At 57.9% G+C, this 12,153-nt stretch overlaps 2 protein-coding genes across 7 annotated transcripts; both read right to left on the bottom strand.

Moving 5' to 3' along the window:
- Window positions 1-727: 727 nt before the first annotated feature.
- ZNF768 (zinc finger protein 768) lies at window positions 728-8,573 on the bottom strand. 3 transcript variants are annotated; one of them, XM_030798209.1, is made up of 2 exons: window positions 8,356-8,573; window positions 728-2,791 (listed from the first exon to the last, which is right to left on the bottom strand). In XM_030798209.1, exons 1-2 carry the CDS (start codon window positions 8,369-8,371, stop codon window positions 1,236-1,238), a joined length of 1,572 nt encoding a protein of 523 aa, XP_030654069.1. In that variant the 5' UTR covers window positions 8,372-8,573; the 3' UTR covers window positions 728-1,235. The 3 variants fall into 3 exon arrangements, with proteins under 3 accessions (XP_030654069.1, XP_030654061.1, XP_004087417.1); XM_030798201.1 differs by lacking the exon at window positions 8,356-8,573 and adding an exon at window positions 3,065-5,072 and having other exon boundaries at window positions 728-2,824; XM_004087369.3 differs by lacking the exon at window positions 8,356-8,573 and adding an exon at window positions 3,065-5,072.
- ZNF747 (zinc finger protein 747) lies at window positions 7,068-11,659 on the bottom strand. Of its 4 annotated transcripts, none has more exons than XM_030798447.1 (3): window positions 11,139-11,659; window positions 10,873-10,998; window positions 7,068-9,834 (listed from the first exon to the last, which is right to left on the bottom strand). In XM_030798447.1, the coding sequence occupies exons 1-3, from the start codon at window positions 11,332-11,334 to the stop codon at window positions 9,182-9,184; spliced, it is 975 nt and encodes a 324-aa protein (XP_030654307.1). In that variant the 5' UTR covers window positions 11,335-11,659; the 3' UTR covers window positions 7,068-9,181. The 4 variants fall into 4 exon arrangements, with proteins under 4 accessions (XP_030654307.1, XP_030654314.1, XP_012360934.1 ...); XM_030798454.1 differs by having other exon boundaries at window positions 7,068-9,831; XM_012505480.2 differs by having other exon boundaries at window positions 10,885-10,998.
- Window positions 11,660-12,153: the final 494 nt, after the last annotated feature.

Here is a 12,153-nt window from a genome sequence, read left to right as displayed (position 1 = left end):
TGAGGCCGGGAGTTTGAGACCAACCTGGGCAACATAGCAAAACCCTGTCTCCACAAAAAATTAAAATATAAAAACTTACTTGAGCCTGGTTGCATGTACCTGTAGTCCCAGCTACTCAGGAGGCTGAGACAGAAGGATCACGTGAGCACAGGAGGTCAAGGCTGCAGTGAGCAATGGTCGCATCACTGCAATCCAGCCTGGGCCACAGAGCAAGATACTGCCTCCAAAATTTAAAAAAAAAAAAAAAAAAAAAGGCCAGGGGCAGTGGCTCACACCTGTAATCCCAGCACTCTGGGAGGCTGAGGTGGGCAGATCACATGAGGTCAGGAGCTCGAGACCAGCCTCGCCAACATGGTGAAAACCCCGTCTCTACTAAAAATACAAAAAAAAAATTAGCCGGGTGTGGTGGTGGGCGCCTGTAATCCCAACTACTAGGGAGGCTGAGGCAGGAGAATCACTTGAACCCAGGAGGTAGAGGTTGCAGTGAGTCGAGACCACACCATTGCACTCCAGCCTGGGTGACAGAGTAAGACTCCGTCTCAAAAAAAAAGAAAGAAAGAAACGAATAGCACTTCCAGCCAGGCGTGGTGGCCTGCTGCAACACAACAAGACCCGCTTTCTAACAGCAGCAGCAGCAAAGCACTTCCTGGATAAGGCCCCCGGCTACTACTGGTGTCTCCCACTTCCCAGAGCGCTGTCCACGCACACATTTTAAGAACAAGTTTCGTTTACCACATAAAGTTTTTATTGAACTCAAACTCAGGGGCTCCAAAGCCTGAGGAAGAAGAGGGAGGCTGGGGTTTGCACGCAGAGGCCCAGGCCCCACCCCAGGGCCCCACTCCCCACCTCACCTACCTTTTACCCGCTCCTGACTCAACAAGGGTTTCAGCAGCTACCAATCTAAGCTAACCCACTCTAATTAGGTAATCCCCCGCCCTCCCCCCTCCCTGCTCTAGCAGTTGCCAAGCCAGGCACCCACCAAGGAGCCGCGGCTGAGGCCAGCCCTCCGCTGACCTCTCCATTTCTCCCAGGGCCTCCGGCTGCCGGCCTGGCCTCCCTCCAACCCACTTCCCACAAGTCTCCAGGGCATGTCACTTTCTCCACCCTGGTCCTCTTCTTCCAGCATCCTCAGCTCCATTCTCCTGCGGCTTCTCCACTATCCTCCCTAAAGGTTCCTCTACCTCCCTGGCCTCTTATCTTCTGCCCGCACCTCCCACCCCTGCTGGGGCCCCAGGTCAGCGCCGGCCAGCCGCGTGGGTCCGCTGGTGGCGGATGAGGTCGGAGCTCTGGGAGAAGGCCTTTCCACAGTCATCGCACTTGTAAGGCCGCTCGCCGCTGTGGACCCGGTGATGCTGCAGAAGCGTGGAAGAGCGGCAGAAGCCCTTGCCGCACACGGCGCACCTGTAGGGCCGCTCGCCCGTGTGGGAGCGCTGGTGCTGGATGAGAGTGGAGGAGCGATTGAAGGTCTTGCCGCAGTCGGGGCAGCTGTAGGTGCGGCCTGGCAGGTGGGTGCGGGCGTGGATGGCCAGCACCGAGCTCTGGCCAAAGCGCTTGCCGCACTCCGGGCACTTGAAGGGCTTCTCCCGGGCGTGGCTGCGGGCATGGGGGATAAGGGCCGACCGCTGGGAGAAGCTCTTGCCGCAGATGCCACAGCTGAAGGGCCTCTGACCGGTGTGCACCCTCTGATGGCTGCGCAGGGACGAGTTCTGGCTATAGCACTTGCCGCACTCGGTGCAGCTGTAGGGCCGCTCGTGGCTGTGGGTGCGCTGGTGTCGCAGGAGGTAGGAGCTGTCGCCGAAGGCCTTGCCACAATGTGGGCACTTGTAGGGCTTCTGGCCAGAGTGAGTGCGCTGGTGGCGAAGCAGGTAAGAGCTGTCGGCGAAGGCCTTGCCGCAACGGGGACATTTGTAGGGCCGCTCACCAGTGTGAGTGCGCTGGTGTTTGATGAGGTCAGAGCTCTGGGAGAAGGCCTTGCTGCAGACCTCACATTTGTAGGGTTTCTCACCGGTGTGGATGCGCTGGTGCTGGATCAGGGTGGAGCCCCGCCCGAAGCTCTTCCCGCAGATGCCGCAGATGTTAGGCCGAGGGCCCTGCCCACCCCTGGCCCGACCACCCCGCCGGCCTGGACCTCGAAGGGCTCCTGTGAGACCCAAGGGATTCTGAAGCATCTCAAACTGCGGTGTAGACAACAGGGCCCCTGTGGGCATCTCAAAAGGTGGCCCTATGGGAAGGTCCCCTGTGGGCTGCTCCCCAAACCCCTGAGTGAAGGAGTCCAGGGGGTGAACTCCTACGGAGATATTCAAGGGACTCTTTTCTTCGGGGTTCAGAAGCATCTCCGCACCTTCCTGGAATTTGGAACTTTGAGCTTCAAATTCTGGGCTTTGGGTTTTGAGCTCAGGGTTCTGGGATTCATATCTAGAGCTCTCAGATTCATAGCCAGGGCTCCGGGGTTCATAGCCAGGGCTCCGGGGTTCATACCCAGGGCTCCGAGGTTCATAGCCAGGGCTTTGGGGTTCATACCTAGGGCTCTGGGATTCAAACTCAGGGCTCTGAGAATCTGATTCAGGGCTTCTGGATGCAAACTCAGGGCTTGGGGGCACAAGCCCAGGGCTTCGGGACTCAAACCCCGGGCTTTCAGGCTCAAATCTGGGGCTTTGGGGTTCAAACTCTGGGCTTTGTGGCTCAAACCCAGGGCTCTGGGGTTCAAGCCCAAATGGTATCTCTTCGACTTCATAGTCCCCAGTGCCTTCTTGCTGAGAAATTTCCTCTTCCTCATTCTCACTCATGTTGCCTGCAGGATGAGAGAATCCAGATCGTGTGAGACCTGGAAGGTCATTTGGTCCATTAGCAACCACACACCTCCCACCTCACATGCAGGGTCGCTGGCCCCTAGACAAGTGCTGAAATTCCCACGCCCTCCTCAGCTGACCCAAGACACCCCAGTCCCCGCCGGCCCCTCCTCCGAGTCCCGGTGTCCCAGACCCGGGCCCTCGCTCCCTCCCTGGAGCCACAGCCCCTTCTCCTGCGCGCAAGTCCACTCCTCGGACAGGCGTTCCCTCCTCACCTCTGAGGGACCCTTCGGGGCTCCTCATTTCGTCAGAACTCTGCACATCCTGGGGCTCGAGGCCCCACGGCGACGCCTCCCGCTCCATCCCCGCGGGATCCCAGTGCAGCGGCGGCGGCGATGGCGGCCGATCCCGCGACCCGGCCTGGGTTGCCCTGAGCCGCGGGCCCCCGCCGCCCGCCCGCTCAGCGCCGCCCAGGGTACTCGGCGGCCCAGCCCGGGCCCCCGAGGCCGGACGTCTTGACCCCGCGCCTCTCCAGCGCGCCGGGCCCCTCCCCTGCCCGCGGCCCCGCCCCCTCCCAAGGTCTCGGCCTCCCCGTGGCCCACACCGACCCCCGCGAGTCGCGGCCTCGGGGATGAGGGGCTTCGCGACTACCCCGGCGGCCCCCGGCCCCCGCTCCCGCCCGAGCCCCCACCTTCTGGCCCCCGGCCCCAGGCTGGGCTGCACTGTCCAACGGCCGCCCGGCCCCCCCCCCCCGCCTCCCCCGCACAGGAAGTGTCCGTCCGAGGCCAGGTCCCCCCGCCGGCTCGCGCCGCGGCCTCTCTAGGAGCCGCTGGAGGTGGAAACTCGTTGGCATTAACCCTGGGCTGGAGGGGCCCGGCCTCTGGGTGGGCGAGGACCGGACGCCCCGGAGCCCGCGGGGCTGCCGGGGCAGTGTGTGTGCCTATGTTCTAGGCCTCCGTCCCTCCAGAGGCCCGTCTGTCCATCTCCCGGGCCCCGCGTCGTCGGTGCGTGTGGCCAAGGGCGAGGCGACAAGCGAGACCAAGGTCAGCGAGAAGGAGCGACGCTTCTCGGCGCCAGCGGGGGCGGTGTCTCGCTCCCTCCCCTCCCGGGCCTCCGGGTCAGCTCCAGCAGCGCCTCGGGAACCGGGACGGACTCCCCTTGGCCTCGCCGAGGTCCTTGAGCCCGGGACCCCCTCCAGGAACTCCGCTCCCCGGCACCTGCGCGCGCCCGCTCCCGTTCCTCCGGCCCCCACCCAGCTCGGCTCCCCTGATCTCCCTGCTCCCTCCTCGAGGGCTAGGATAGTTGCCAAGGAGACAGCCCCGCCCCGGCTCCCAGAGGCACCGCTTCTCCGCCCCAGGAAGCCCGGCGGTTGGCCGATGGGGCTCGTGCTCTATCCGCCCCGCCTCCTCCAACCCCGCGGACGGCTGGGCGTTAATGGTCGCCAGGGAACGCCAGGCGCCTTCCTGATTGGCCTGGGGTGCTCTGGTCGGGTCCGCCTCCCCTGTCCGCCAGAGCGCCTTCAGGAGGTAGTGGGAGGGAGGTGCCAGGCGTCTCCCCTCCAGCCGGGGCTGTGCCTTCAAAACTTTTCCCGCCCCCACTTAACCTCCATTATGTTTTATGAAAGCCAAAAGATCTGAGGACCGACACCCTTCCTCCTCGTCAGCCTCACACCCCTTGCCTCTCCCGTCCACCTTCCCCAGCGCCTGAGTTTAACTCAATCCCTTGCAGCCTTAGTCCCCGGTTGTTAGATTTCCTCACAGGGAGGCAGGATTCCTTCCAGGTGAGGGTGATACAGAGGAGAATTGGACTGAGAGAACCATCTGGCCTTCGAGGCATCTAACAACTCTCCAGTCTTGTCTGACTCGAATGGAGGCTTGCAGAGGAAGGGAACCTGAGAAACACTGCCTCGGGTGCAGCTTTGAATTGAGGAAGTGAGCCTGGACAGACAACTTAATATCATCCAGTTCTTGTCTTTTTTTCTACGCTTCGTGCTGAAACAAGTTTGGCAGCGTTCTTGACAGTTAATGAGCCCGATGCCCCTGTGTGATGCAGGCGCCATGGGTCGTGTTTTCTTGTCGCCTACCCAGACAAATGAAGGGAAGAGAATGGGAGGAAGGATGGCCTGAAAAGAGATGAGAACAAGAACTTGGAGAATGCCAAGTGATAAAAAGTGGAGAGAAACTATCTAAAGGCTTACAGGTGGGGCGCGCTGGCTCATGTCTGTAATCCCAGCACTTTGGGAGGCCAAGGCAGGTGGATCACGAGGTCAGGAGTTCGAGACCAGCCTGGCCAAGATGGTGAAACCCCGTCTCTACTAAAAAATACAAAAATTAGCCAGGCGCGGTGGCGGGCACCTGTAATCCCAGCTACTTGGAAGGCTGAGGCAGGAGAATCGCTTGAATCCGGGAGGCGGAGGTTGCAGTAAGCCGAGATCTTGCCACTGCACTCTAGTCTGGGTGACAGAGCAAGACTCCATCTCAAATAATAATAATAATAAAGGCTTACAAATAAAATCACAAGAGCTCATCCCACGAATGAAGCGGGGAAAACTTTCTGCCCTCCAGAGGAACAGCTTCCAGCTCCATAGCTCTCTCCCATCCCAGTGTCTGTTTGTCCTGAAACCTTTGCTAAGAGTGGCTTACATGGTCCAGCACTAGAGCCCACAGTCAAACAGCCTACAAGAGGACCAGTTTTGGGAAGAGCTGGACATGGGGTACCCTCTGGTCATCCCCAAAGCACTCACACAGGTAGGAAACACGTCTCCTTCACGACACTTTTCTCTGACATCCAACTTGCTGATCTACCAAAATTCACACAGGAGAGCAGCCACACCCTAAAAATGAGTGGCGAGACCTCCAGCCACAGCTCTGACACCGTACACTGCCTGCACTCTTATCATGAGCCACAAGTCCCAGGTGTAGCAGAAGCTGGGCCAAGACTTCATGCTGCCCAGGCACCCGCATTTCCACGTGCAAATTCAGCCTCACTGGCACCTGGAGTAAGGTGGCTCACTTCCAGCCAGCCTCCTCCAGGACCAGGGTGCCATCTATGCACCGGGACTTCACAAGGAAGCCAGCCTCCACCTGACACACAGCCACAGCAGTGAGAGGCTCCAAGCCTAGGAAAGCCTCTGATAAGGGCTACATCTTGACCCAACACCAGCTAATCCAAGGCAGGAGAAACTTGGGGAGTCCACTGGCATTGTCCTGCCTCTGCATCCATGAGGATGAGCCCTGTGCATGTCCTGAGTCAGGTGGTCACTTTGTTAACAGCATTATCTCCTGGCATGCCCAGCACTATGGCAGAGCCATTCAGTGTGCAGCCAAGGCTTATGGTCAGCCAACGTGGCCAACGCTGCAGGCTAGGGAGCCTTCACAGACTCCTCAGTGAGAGGAGCTTCCGTATGCACTGCTCCCTTCCCTCATGCAAAGGACAAGCCCTCTTAAAGGCCTTCCATCCGATGCTAGAGGAGATGCCCCAGTGTATTGAACATGATCTTATGTACCCAGGAAGACAGCAGCCATGGCACAGGGCCCTTTGGAAAAAACAAAGAAATGGAGGTCTTTGTGTATGCCTGACATTGGGGACAGGCCCACTACTCTTGCAAAATTAAGAGCAGTTTGAAAATAATGTTTTGTTCCCAGCAGTAGTTCTTGCAAACTTTCACAGGCATAAAATTCTATCCCTGGAGATTCTGATTCAATAGATGAGGAACTGGGCCCAGGGAGTAGCTACCTTTTTTTTTTTTTTTTTGAGACAGAGGTTCTCTCTGTCGCCCAGGCTGGAGTGCAGTGGCGCTATCTCCACTCAGTGCAACCTCTGCCTCCTGAGTTCAAGCGATTCTCCTGCCTCACCCTTCTGAGTAGCTGGGACTATAGGCACGTGCCACCATGCCAGGCTAATTTTTTAAAAATGTATCTTTAGTAGAGACGGGGTTTCACCATGTTAGCCAGGATGGTCTCAGTCTCCTGACCCCGAGATCTGCCCGCCTCAGCCTCCCAAAGTGCTGGGATTACAGGTGTGAGCCACCATGCCCGGCCCAGAGTAGCTACATTTTTAAAAGATACTCAGCCCGGCCCTACCTCTAGGTGGAAATATCTGTGCCACGAACTGAGGAGCTGAGAATGGGGTGGGGCTAAGGCTTAAGGGTTTCACGACACTAAAAAAAATTGATGAAATGCTGGAAAGTTGGGTCATGAGGGCAGGAAGCAGAGGAGTTGGAGCCTGGTTTCTGGGCCCTAAATAAACTTTACAAACTTCAAAGCTCTCAGAGACCTCTAGGTAATAATCATGGCACCTTTAATTGGCAAACTCAGGGCCATGATCTGGCTGTCAGTCTGGACTGAGAACTGGTGTTGCAAGCTGGGCTTTCCCCAGGCTGTGTTGAGGGTTAGAGGAGGGGACTGAGATGTACACTGGGAATTAAAACCTGGTACAAAGTTATCTCCTACTGCCATGGTTCCTCTTCTCACCCCATGTGCCCCTGTGACAAAGTGACACACGTGTCAACCCGCCCCAGAAAAGCTGAGGGAGAGAGAGGTGGGATCAGATTGGAGATGAGGTTGGAATAAAGTCAGTTCATTACTTGACACCCAAACGGTGTCTTTTCTCCAAAACTTCTACCTCCTTTCAGGCTGATAAATCTGGTTCCTTCCTCCCTGGGTAGGCCAGACACAAGGCTGAGCTAGGTGACAGGCGAGGGCGCACAGGCCAACAGAGGTCACAGGCCCTTGCTCTCCTTGGGCAGGTGTTGTCCTGACCAGAAGCAGGGCAGGGGGCTGCCCATGGCTGGACTCTGCCCACAAAGGAATTAGTGGTAGATGGATAATGGAGTCATTAAGTGCTGGAGGGATTCCGTGTAGAACTTGGGGATACAGATAGGTACGGTTGCCACTGGCTACAAATCTAACATCAGGTGTTCCTGGCCTAGCCGCTTCTGCCCATGATGGCACATACTTAAAGACAGCAAAGATGGCGCGTACCTAAAGACAGGAAAGATGCAAGGACTGTTTTGACACAGACATGGGTTCAAGAAATACTTCCCTTTCTTCTTTGCTGTACTTTAAGATAAACACCAAAAACACTAAAAGCAAGCCATGATGAATGGCAACTCGTGTTTGGTCAGGAGCTGATGGGATGAGTGGCCGGGCCACGGTAAGTTGGGAGTTCTGGCTTCAGCCCAACTCCCAACAACTGCGACTTTCTGAGAGCCTAGGTGGACTTGTGAAATCTTTGGATTTTTCAAGAGATGCCAGAAACCTGGATTTTGGTGCAAAATATCCCTTTAAATCTTCACCACTAATTCTTATCACTTAAAAACACTGCCTGGGCCCAAATCAATACAGCAACTGCAGGCAAGATCCAATACAGGGTCACTGGTTTTTTAAGTTGTGCAGCAAAAAGACAATGAAGGCCAGTGCAGTGGCTCGCCTGTAATCCCAGCACTTTGGGAGGCCAAGGTGGGCGAATTGCTTGAACCCAGGAGTTTGAGACCAGCCTGATCAACATAGTGGGAACCCCATCTCTGCAAAAAAATTTAAAAATTAGCCAGGATAGTGTTGCCGACCTGTAGTCACAGCCATCTGAGAGGCTGGGACAGGAGGATTCCTTGAGCCCAGCAGGTCTAGGCTGCAGTGAGCCCAGTTCACACCACTGCATTCCAGCCTGGGTAAGGAGCAAGATGCTGTCTTAATAAGTAAATAAATAAACAAACAGACAATGGGTATTGCGTTGTGGGAGGTCAAAAATAAAAAAGAAAAGGCCGGGTGAGGTGGCTCATGCCTGTAATCCCAGCACTTTGGGAGGCAGAGGTGGGTGGATCACCTGAGGGCAGGAGTTTGAGACCAGCCTAGCCAACATGGTGAAACCCCATCTCTACTAAAAATACAAAAAGTTAGCTGGGCATAGTGGCAGATGCCTGTAATTCCAGCTACTCTGGTGGCTGAGGCAGGAGAATCGCTTGACCCCAGGAGGGGGAGGTTGCAGTCAGTCGAGATCGCACCATTGCACTCTAGCCTGGGCAACAACAGCAAAACTCCGTCTCAAAAAATTAAAAAAGTAAAAAGAAAAAGACAACAGAGAAAACAAGGTTCTTCTCTACCTCAATCCTCTTAGCATCTCTGGGAGGAGAAACAGCTTTTGCTTCCCTGTATGAAGGTCTGGGGGGTTCTCACCTCAGCCCTGCCTCAGCAAAGGGGGCCTTGGAGAGCCCAGCGCAGCGGGAGCAAGGTGCTGGCAGAAGAGGCTGCTGAGAGCCCAAGATCAGACTGTCCGCACCCCAGGCCAGCTCTTGCCGTGGATTCTGGGACCTCCCTGTAGGCCGCTGCAGAGGTTCGGGCCCCTGAGCCCATCTCGGGCCTCCCACAATGTCTAGATAGTCACTTTTGAGGCCGTCACCCACATTCCTGGAATATCTCTGGGTACAGCTGGAAGCCCACAGGCGGGTCCAGGTCCCCGCGGACAGGGGTCAGGGTCACAGACAGCCCCCCAGGGCGCCGGCCCCTACGCCCCTCGCCCCCGGGCCGATGGACCCATTGGTGCTTGGCCATGCCGGTCTTCAGGCTGAAGCAGCGGCCACACTGCGTGCAGCGGTAGGGCTTCTCGCCAGTGTGAACGCGCAGGTGCGAAGTCAGCGCCGTGCGGCGCATGAAGGCCCGACCACACTCGAGACAGCGGTGGGGCCGCTCCCCACGATGGATGGCCCGGTGTTTGCTCAGGGAGGAAGCGTGGCCGAAGCCCTTGCCGCAGTCTGCGCAGTAGAAGGGCTTCTCGCCCCTGTGGCTGTAGATGTGCTCCACAAGCGTGGAGCGCCAGGCGAAGCTCTTCCCACACACGTAGCAGCCGTGACGCTGGTCAGCTCGGGGTACAGGGGGGTGGGCAAAAAAGCGGGGGCGACTCCGGCGCCGCGCCTTGGACAGCTGCTCCAATCTGGCAAAGGGGGCTTGGGGAGCCTTCAGTCCAGGAGACCCGGCAGCCACAGGGTCGGGCTTCTCCAGGGCTCCCGTCCCTTCCCTTTGTCTTTCCTCTTCGTTGTTTCTGGAATCTGCTGAGAGATAAGGAGGGTAGAGTTCAGGCTCGGCTCATCCTGGTCATTGAATCTCACAGCCCGCGTGGACAGGGACAGGCCTGCTGGACTCCCCGGCTGCTCCTGGGAGATGGAGGAGTGACACCTGTTCCTTGGCTGCAGAGCCAGACAGAGCCGGGAGGGAGGGAACAGTCCATTCCGCCTCGGGGCTGGGGAAATGTCACCGCAGGCGAAGGGCAGAGATGATATGAACATCTAGGCCTAATCTGGAAGGAGGAGCGGACACCTGGGGATATTCCAGGCAGAAGGAACAGCACCAACAAAGGCAGAACCAGGAGGGCATGGCCAAGTTCAGTAGGGCTGGATACTCTGCAAAGGCTGAGGCAAGAACTAAAGGAAGGAAATGGGACGGCGGGATGGGGGGGCATAGGAACCATAGTGCAGGAAAACGACTGGGGCGGGTCATGATGTGGAGGTAGAGTCAACGGAACTTAGAGGCCGGGTGCGGTGGCTCATGCCTGTAATCCCAGTGCTTTGGGAGGCCGAGATAGAGGATCGCTAGAGTTCGAGACCAGCTTGGACAACACACCAAGACCTCTACCTCTTTAAAATTTTTTTAATTAAAAACAAACAAACAAACAAAAACATCCAGGAGTGGCGGCGAGTGCGTTTATAGTCTTAGGTACTCTGGAGACCCAGGCGGGAGGATTGGTTGAGCCGATTGCTTGAGCCCGGGAGTTCGAGACTGCAGTGAGCTATGATGGCACCACTGCACCTCAGCCTGGGCAACAGAGACCCTTTCTCTAAAACAAAACAAAACAAAACATCCCCCAGAGTGTAGTGACCACGCAGAGGTGAGGACTCAGGGGCGGGTATGGCAGGGCCAGAGCCCCCATCACAGCCCCTTTCTAGGCTGCATCCTGGAGCCAGGCAGGGGCTCAGCCTCCTGGCCGCAGTTGAGAAGGCAGTTCAGAGAGGAAACTGCTAAGCAGGTAGCTGGAGGTGGCAGAGGGTACTGGGATGGGACAGGAACAGAGAAGTCCCCATGGGACTGAGTACCCGATACTCCACCTGGGTCCGCTTCTGTCGGACACTTAGCCACCTTCGGATCCTGGGCAGCCGGACCCCACAGTTCGGCCTTCTCCTCCACCCAGGAGATGAGCGCCGGCTTGCTGCCTCCGACTCCTGGGGGAGAAGAACGCAAACCCCACGCTGCGAGGAGGCCGCCTGCCCGGCCCCGGGGCCCCCAACTCCACACGCAGCTCCCAGAGGCGCGGCAGGGCCTGTGAGGGCGCAGGGCCCAGGCGAACAGTTGGGGCTCTCACCGAGCGCGCCCAGGTGGCCGTAGGTCTCCCGCATCACGTCCCGGTACAGGGCCCTCTGCGCGGGCCGCAGGCAGCCCCATTCCTCCCGGGAGAAGTACACGGCCACGTCGGCGAAGCTTACGGCCCCGGGCTTTCTCCACTCGAGTCCCGCCCTGTTTGGGTCCCGGGGAGGGAGCGGGGACAGAGGCGGCGCCATGGGGACTGTCAGCCCCAGGGACGGATCGGTCACCTCCCCTGGCCGGGCCTGGGCATGCGGAACCTCCCGCGCCCTAGAACACTTCCCCGGCCCGGTCCCAAGGGAAGGAGGGAGGTCAGTAGAGCCCCCGAGGGCCCACTAGAGGGGATGGAAACTACGGGCCGTTGGCTGCGAGTCCATAGTCAGAACTGGACGATCTCTTCAAAAAACAACGGCGGCAGCGCGACCTCTCGACCTTTGCCCCTGCGCAACTGTACCCACGACGACGCCCCCCCGCCAGCGGCCCCCCTCCAGGCCGCGTTCCCTCCGTGCCCTAATCCAAAATGGCCGTTGAGGCTACAGGCGCCGGCCTTGAAAACCAGCCGCGCATGCTCCGGTCCCGCCAGGTGAGGCGGCGCGGCTCAGAGCTTCCGCCCGGGTTTGCGGGAACAAAGGAGCGCCCGGCGGAAGGGAGCCCTAGTGAACTCAGAAGTTAGTTTTCGTCTCTGGACCTTTTTATAATCGGACTTCAGCCCATCAGTCTCTCGTTTTGTCTTCAGAAACGGCGACAGCAGCCTCTTCCCAATGTTGAGAGCAAAAAGTGTGAACCCAGAAATTCCGAGACAGATCTCAATTACTTGCCAAGGTTGAGGACGCGCGCGTGACAGCCTCAGGAAGTCCTCACGACATGTGCCCAAGGTGGTCGGGGCACAGCTTAGTTTTACACATTTTATGGAGACAGGAGACATCAATAAATGTATGTAAGAAGAACATTGGTTCTGTCTGGAATGGCAGGACAACTTGAAGCAAAGGCAGGAAGACGTGAGGCAGGAAGGGGGC

This window comes from Nomascus leucogenys, chromosome 2, assembly GCF_006542625.1.
Source record: "Nomascus leucogenys isolate Asia chromosome 2, Asia_NLE_v1, whole genome shotgun sequence".
NCBI classification, from domain to species: Eukaryota; Metazoa; Chordata; class Mammalia; order Primates; family Hylobatidae; genus Nomascus; species Nomascus leucogenys.
The sequence above is the reverse complement of the archived record's forward strand: the minus strand, read 5'-3'. Positions and strand labels throughout refer to the sequence as shown.

Bases quoted from the DNA above. Each gene is read 5' to 3' on its own strand.
- ZNF768 (XM_030798201.1), bottom strand. From the start codon at position 3,152: ATGGAGCGGGAGGCGTCGCCGTGGGGCCTCGAGCCCCAGGATGTGCAG. The intron at 2,825-3,064 runs GTGAGGAGGGAA...ATGACCTTCCAG, and splicing joins CCCCGAAGGGTCCCTCAGAG to GTCTCACACGATCTGGATTC.
- ZNF747 (XM_030798447.1), bottom strand. From the start codon at position 11,334: ATGGCGCCGCCTCTGTCCCCGCTCCCTCCCCGGGACCCAAACAGGGCG. The intron at 10,999-11,138 runs GTGAGAGCCCCA...CTTCTCCCCCAG, and splicing joins CGGCCACCTGGGCGCGCTCG to GAGTCGGAGGCAGCAAGCCG. The intron at 9,835-10,872 runs GTACTCAGTCCC...CTTATCTCTCAG, and splicing joins GGACCCAGGTGGAGTATCGG to CAGATTCCAGAAACAACGAA.